Genomic DNA, 7,139 nt, shown 5'->3' with positions numbered 1-7,139 from the left:
CTATGAGAGAAGAGTTGAAAGCCATAGAGAGGAACAAGACATGGGAGCTGGCTAGTCTACCAAATGGCAAAACAACTATAAAGGTCAAATGGGTTTTCAAGAACAAGCTCAAACCAGATGGGAGTATTGCTAAACACAAAGCCAGGCTAGTGGCAAAGGGCTTTATGCAGAAAGAAGGCTATGATTACAAAGAAGTCTTTGCACCAATGGCTAGGTTTGAGACTATGAGGTTGATAGATGCTTTGGCAAGTTGGAAAGGGTGGAAACTATGGTAAATGGATGTAAAGTCTGCCTTCCTAAATGGTCCCCTAGAAGAAGAAGTATATGTACAACAACCTCTTAGATTTGAGACTGCAGGGCAAGAAGATAAAGTGTTGAAGTTGAAGAAAGCACTCTATGGGCTCAAACAAGCACCTAGAGCATGGAATAAGAGAATTAACTCATTCCTAACTGACAGTGGATTCAAGAAATGCATTGTAGAGCATGGTGTCTATGTGAAATTTCTCAAGAATGATGAAGATCTACTGCTATGCCTTTATGTAGATGACTAGGTAATTACAGGAAGCAACATGGGGGAAATTGAGAACTTGAATACACAGCTAGGGTCAGAATTTGAGATGACTGACCTTGGAGAACTTTCTTACTTCCTGGGCATTGAGTTCATGAAGACTAGTAGAGGCATTATAATGCATCAGAGGAAATGCATCACTGAAACTTTGAAGAGGTTTCACATGCAAAACTGCAACTCAGTAGCAGTTCCAGTAGAGGTCAATCTAAAGATTGACAACTCAGAAAGTGAACAAAATTTAGATGCAACTTTGTATAGACAAATTGTTGGGTGTTTGAGGTTCATTTGTCATAGTAGACCAGAGATTTCTCATGGTGTTGGAGTGATTAGTAGATTTACAACTCGTCCAAAGCAATCTCATCTAGCAACGACCAAGAGGATCAGGAGATACCGAAAGGGGATAGAAAATTGTGGTATTTTGTTTCCAAATCAAAAAGAGAAGGGTGATCTACATCTCGTGGGTTATACAAATTCAGACTGGTGTGGAGATAAAGTAGATAGAAGAAGCACTTTTGGTTTTGTGTTCTTGTTATCAGGTGCTCCAATATCCTGGAGCTTGAGGAAGCAAGATGTTGTTGCTCTGTGAACCTGTGAGGCTGAGTATGTAGCTGCCTGCAATGCATCGTGTCAAGGTCTCTGGCTATTGTCCTTACTAGCTGAGTTGAAGTGTGGCAGTTTTGAGTAAATCTACCATAGATTTGGCCAAGAATCCTGTGAGCCATGGGAGAAGCAAACATATAGAGACTAAGTTTCATTTTCTTAGGGATCAAGTGTGCAGAGGAAGGATAGGTTTGCATCATTGTCCAACAGAAGTTCAAGTGGCTGATATTTTGACCAAAAGATTAAAAACTAAGAGGTTTTTGATGCTGAGAAAGATGCTCAACATTGTGTGTTTCTCATGTTTTTTTAGCAGTGTTCAGTATTGTATAAGTCTAGAGCTTTTGAATTATAGGGAGGTGTTAAAAGAGTAATTCAATACCTCTACTATGTAACCAACAGGTTTACTGGTTAACCTTATAAATAAGCATAATTACTCTTGCCTATAAATAAACTCAATACATGTTGTAATTAAAATAACTTCTCAATAATACATTTCATATATTCATATTTTTTAGCTCTATCTTTCCTCTGGTCCCAACATTAATTTATATGGATTTGTAACATAAAAATGATTTTCTACGTTTCATATTAAATATTGTATATGAAAAATAAGTGTTATATTGATTATTTTTATCTTTTATATCTCTAATAAAATTATGTTGTAAAATTTTATTATTATTTTTAAAATTCATAGCTATCGATCAAATATTGATGGAGTACTTCACGGCACAACAATGGACGCTACAACGGGACTACGTCAACGTACGTCAAAGAGAGAACTCCAGAATCTCGCGTGTTGCACGTGGCTAACTAACTTCAGAGGTTTAATAAAGAAGGATCTTCGACCCTTGAAAATCAGCCATAAAAAATCTGCACCTTAAAAATTAATTGTGCACGATATGCCCCATAAATATCAATTATGTCTGTATTGTTTATATGGATCTGTAACATAAAAATTAATTGATTGTTTATATGGATCTGTAACAAAAAAATGACTCTCTGCGTTTCATATTAAACATTGTATAAGAAGAAAAATAAATGTTATATTGATTATTTTTATTTTTTATATCTCTAATAATATTAATGATAGATAACAAAAATTATAAATAACTTAATGATATGAAAAATAATTTTGTAAAAATTTTATTTACTTTTATTTATTTATCAATTTTTCTTGATATGCGTAAAAAAATTTAAGACAACACTTATTTGAGAGATGGAGGGAGTAATTGGGTGTGTGTTTATAATTTTTATTATAAAATGTTTCTAATTGCTGGCATTATTATTTTGAAAATATATTAATAAAAAAGAATAAAAATATAAGATATGGTAAAAATTCTGATATCCCACGTGTTGAACGTGGCTAACAACTTCAGAGGTTTAATAAAGAGGCATGAATTACTAATATATATTTTTCATTATTAATGAAGTTTTACATGAGTCTCTTTATTAAGCAATGATTCTTTCTGTATTTATTTCAATAATTTAAATTGATTTGAAAAAGTTAACTAGAATGTTCGACCGCTATATGCTAGCTGGCATTCTTTCGAAAGTCTTTATAAAATTTAAGAAATATTAATTTTGGTCTCATGGTATTAATTTTGTCCTTATAATTTATTAATTAGATAATTTTTTAACATGATTAACAGGATTAATTATTTTTTCTTTGTCTTTTTAAACACTTTCAAAATACATCAAAATTTACTATTACTTCATCTTTTCCCTTAATTTTATCAAAAAAAATATATAAGAAAATCATTAAGAAGTAATGAAAAATTATAATTTTTTGGGTGTTAGCAATTAGAAATTATTTAATTTATTTTAAGTAATTTTAACAATAACAAATTATTTAATTTATTTATAATCAAATTACACATGTAAATTTGTCAATCACGTTAGATTATCGAGGTTACTATTAAGAATAAGTAAAAATATATTTTACTTTTACAAAAACTAAATTAATAAAAAAATTATAATGATAAAATGAATACTTTTTAAATTTTATAAGGATCTCAACTATATTTTATCCTATATGAATAAAGAAAAAATATAATAAATAGAGTACAATGTTACTCGTTCATACCATTTTAGGTGGACAGGAGTGAATGGAAGAGACAAATAGAGTGAAAAAGAAAAGGTAAGAGAGAAAATGATGTATGTTCTATATGCAATGTGATGAAAAATATAGAAATCGATATAAAGAAGAAAAAATAAAAACGAGTTTTAAGAAAATGAGTGTAATGGGTATCGTTACTCTAATAAATAAGATGGTAAAAATTATATAAATTTTATAAAAAAAAAGAATTGCACTATTTAATTATCAAATAAGAAAAACACAATTTGAAGATAATTTAATCTAATTGAATTGCAAGACAAAAAGGAAAAATAGATATGAAAAAAGACATACGTTGTCACATTACTAGAGGTTTTTGGAAGAGCTTCCATGTGCCTTTTTTATTCATTATATGTAAAAACATAAAAGAAATATATATGTTCTTTAGTTTCAAGTCTACAAGTTTTGCGTTCAAAATTTAGACACAGTCATAGTCCTATCCTTGCACTATAAATACACAACCCGATGAAAGTCCTATGCATTATATTTGAGTTCAAACAAATCAAAGCCATGGCCACCTCCAACTTCTCTATTGTTCTCTCCGTCTCCCTAGCCTTCTTTTTGGTGCTACTTACCAAGGCACACTCGACCGATACCGTTTCTTTCACCTTCAACAAGTTCAACCCAGTCCAACCAAACATTATGCTCCAAAAAGATGCTAGTATTTCATCCTCTGGGGTGTTACAACTCACCAAAGTTGGCAGCAACGGCGTGCCCACCTCGGGATCTCTCGGTCGTGCCCTTTACGCTGCCCCAATCCAGATTTGGGACAGCGAAACCGGCAAGGTAGCCAGCTGGGCTACATCCTTTAAATTCAACATTTTCGCACCCAACAAATCAAACTCAGCTGACGGGCTTGCCTTCTTCTTGGCACCCGTCGGGTCTCAGCCCCAATCCGACGATGGATTTCTTGGTCTTTTCAACAGTCCCTTAAAGGACAAGTCTCTCCAAACCGTGGCGATTGAGTTCGATACTTTCTCGAACAAAAAATGGGATCCTGCAAACCGACACATCGGCATTGACGTGAACTCGATCAAGTCCGTCAAAACGGCATCGTGGGGGTTGTCCAATGGACAAGTGGCGGAGATTCTCGTTACCTATAATGCCGCCACGAGCCTCTTGGTTGCTTCTCTGATCCACCCTTCAAAGAAAACAAGTTACATCCTCTCTGACACAGTGAACTTGAAGAGTAATCTTCCCGAATGGGTGAGCGTTGGGTTCTCTGCCACCACCGGGTTGCATGAAGGCTCCGTTGAAACCCATGATGTGATTTCTTGGTCTTTTGCTTCCAAGTTGTCAGATGGTAGCAGCAATGATGCTTTGGATCTTCCAAGCTTTGTGCTCAATGAGGCCATCTAACTTCAAACATCGTAGTTAAATGTGACAAAAGAAAAATGTAATAACGCCCTAGCTTGCTAGAGGCTGGTGCTACTAATAATGTTTGTCACAAAAATTATATAATAATAGGTGTTTTACTCCGTCTAGACATACTAGTGCTACTAATAATGTTTATCCATGACTCCGTACGTGTTTATTTCTGTCTCTCATTCAATATTTTGATAGGGGTCAATCTTTTTAGGTGAACCTAACCTACTTAAAACGTGACAATATATAGGATAAGATCGGATCAACCAGTTTTTTTTATCGGCAAAACAAATATATTAATATTAGGCACAAGAGTTTTTACCTGGGTTCTAATTTTATTTATACAAACATTTTTAGCCTTGGACCGTGGTCTTGGTAGGCGGATTACCATCTAGGTAATTTCCTTCTAAGTGAGCTTATGTGACCTAAGCCTTTGGTTTAACTTAATCTCTTGTGAATCTCATTTTGTTGGTCGTGAGAGGAGGTCCAAGTGGGTATTTAGCTGAATACGTATAGGACACCTTAGGCCATTATAAGGCCATATAAGTGTTATTTGTTTTGTCTTAATTCTCTAATTTATGGAAGGGAAGTGATTCTAACTAATCTGGAATTCGTCCGAAAAATAAATAAAGTTTGACGAAGAATTATTTTTTTTTTTATCAAAAATCAAATTTAGATAAATGTTATTTATTTTTTGGCCGAATACCTATATGTATGGTGTGGTCGAATACCTTTAGGACATCTTGGGTCATTATAGGTTCACATAAGCGTAGTTTTGCTTGGTTGAATACAAGATTGTATTATTTCAATCTCAATTTTAATCTAAAAAGAAAAATACTTTATCAAGGAGACATAACTCATTGATTGAGGAAGGATGTATCAGTTACTGTAAATTCTTATACTATATTTGATTCCTACATATTAAAAATAAAAAAGAAAATGGTTCAACAATTCTCCAGGGAAAAAAAAAGCAATTTATTTGTGAGGTATGAAAGGAAAAATTATGATACAATCCAAAATCACCATAATTCAATTAATATTCATGTAATATATAATTAAATTTTATTATCTCTTATTATAAATTAAAAAATAACTTTTATATTACATAAAAAAATAGCCATAACCATAAATACATCATGGTCCACAAGGCATGGCTACTGAAAGCAAATTTAATTAAGGGTGATTCGGGCATTGTATTGTTTGTAATAAGTGTACTTGATCACGTTGCTATTGAATTTATTCACTTTATTGAACATTGATTGATAACGTATGCTGTATGTATATCTGTGTATGACAGACAGTGTTGTTATTATCCAAAATAAGATATTGTGTCTCCCCAATTAATTCTTCGACTAAGAACTTCATGTTAGCATGATATTATTAAAAATATACCCGCCATAAATATTATTTTTAATCTTAACACAAAAAACTTCTACAAATATAATTATCATATCCAACCAAAACGAAAGCAATATATTTGTGAGGTTAGAAAGGAAAATTATTATATGATCCGAAATTATCATAATTCAATTAAATTTTATCAACTTATTTTAGAAGAAAAGAAATCAAATTATACAGATGTAACTTTGATAATTATTATATTATTTTTATAATTTAATATATAAAGTTATTTTTATTTATCATTGTCATTGAATTATATTTATCTATTATCAAAATCTTTTATAGTAATTTTTTCAAAATTAAATAAAAATAAAAAAAGTAATCAAATAATCTATATTTTAATAATCTATATTTTAAAATATTTATATTACCTTAATTTTAGTTTATAAACCAAATAAAAAATAATTTTAAATTAATATAAAATTTTAAATATATAATTTACGTGAAATGAACATCAATTCATAAATTTTTTAAAATATTATTAAGTTAAAAATTATAAATAATATAATAATTACCAAACATAAATATTTATGGGGCGATTTGGGGGCATAATAAGCGTACGGGATCAAATGGCTATTAAATTTATCAGAAATAGATTTTGCACTGTTTACCATCATAATATGTCATGTATTATATGTTTATTTATTTTTATAATAATTATTCTAAAAATAATATCCATGATAATTTATGATTGTATGATACTATAGAATTATTAATGTATGATAATTAAACTCTAACTTTTTTCACTTTAATATTAAATATATATATATATATATATATATATATATATAAAAGTAAAAAACATAATTCATATGTAATAATTAAAAAGTTAATTAATTAAGATTGACATATTTAATTTTTTTTTCTTAAATGATCATCTATACAAGAACCAATTTTGCATTCACATTTAAAGTCATCTAATTAATCAATTTTTGCAAATCCAAAAGCTATATTCTCTATAAATACAAACAATAGTACTAAGTAGTACAAAAACTTTTACCAAATAGTTGTTGTATAATTGAAAATTCGTATTTCGACAAACTGATTTCTTTACAATATGTAATCATTATGACATACATGTATTTTTTGTAC

At 30.5% G+C, this 7,139-nt stretch overlaps 2 protein-coding genes across 2 annotated transcripts; both read left to right on the top strand.

Annotated features, from left to right (window-relative positions):
- Window positions 1-569: 569 nt before the first annotated feature.
- Window positions 570-1,154, top strand: LOC121174138 (secreted RxLR effector protein 161-like). The gene has a single exon (XM_041012703.1). The coding sequence runs from the start codon at window positions 570-572 to the stop codon at window positions 1,152-1,154; it is 585 nt and encodes a 194-aa protein (XP_040868637.1).
- Window positions 1,155-3,759: 2,605 nt separating this feature from the next.
- LOC732576 (lectin) lies at window positions 3,760-4,800 on the top strand. Its single transcript, NM_001250281.3, has one exon. The coding sequence runs from the start codon at window positions 3,792-3,794 to the stop codon at window positions 4,638-4,640; it is 849 nt and encodes a 282-aa protein (NP_001237210.2). The 5' UTR covers window positions 3,760-3,791; the 3' UTR covers window positions 4,641-4,800.
- The last annotated feature ends 2,339 nt before the right edge of the window (window positions 4,801-7,139 follow it).

This window comes from Glycine max, chromosome 2, assembly GCF_000004515.6.
Source record: "Glycine max cultivar Williams 82 chromosome 2, Glycine_max_v4.0, whole genome shotgun sequence".
In the NCBI taxonomy this organism is placed as follows: domain Eukaryota; kingdom Viridiplantae; phylum Streptophyta; class Magnoliopsida; order Fabales; family Fabaceae; genus Glycine; species Glycine max.
The sequence above is the reverse complement of the archived record's forward strand: the minus strand, read 5'-3'. Positions and strand labels throughout refer to the sequence as shown.

Coding starts and splice junctions, on each gene's coding strand:
- LOC121174138 (XM_041012703.1), top strand. CDS start 570: ATGGGGGAAATTGAGAACTTGAATACACAGCTAGGGTCAGAATTTGAG.
- LOC732576 (NM_001250281.3), top strand. CDS start 3,792: ATGGCCACCTCCAACTTCTCTATTGTTCTCTCCGTCTCCCTAGCCTTC.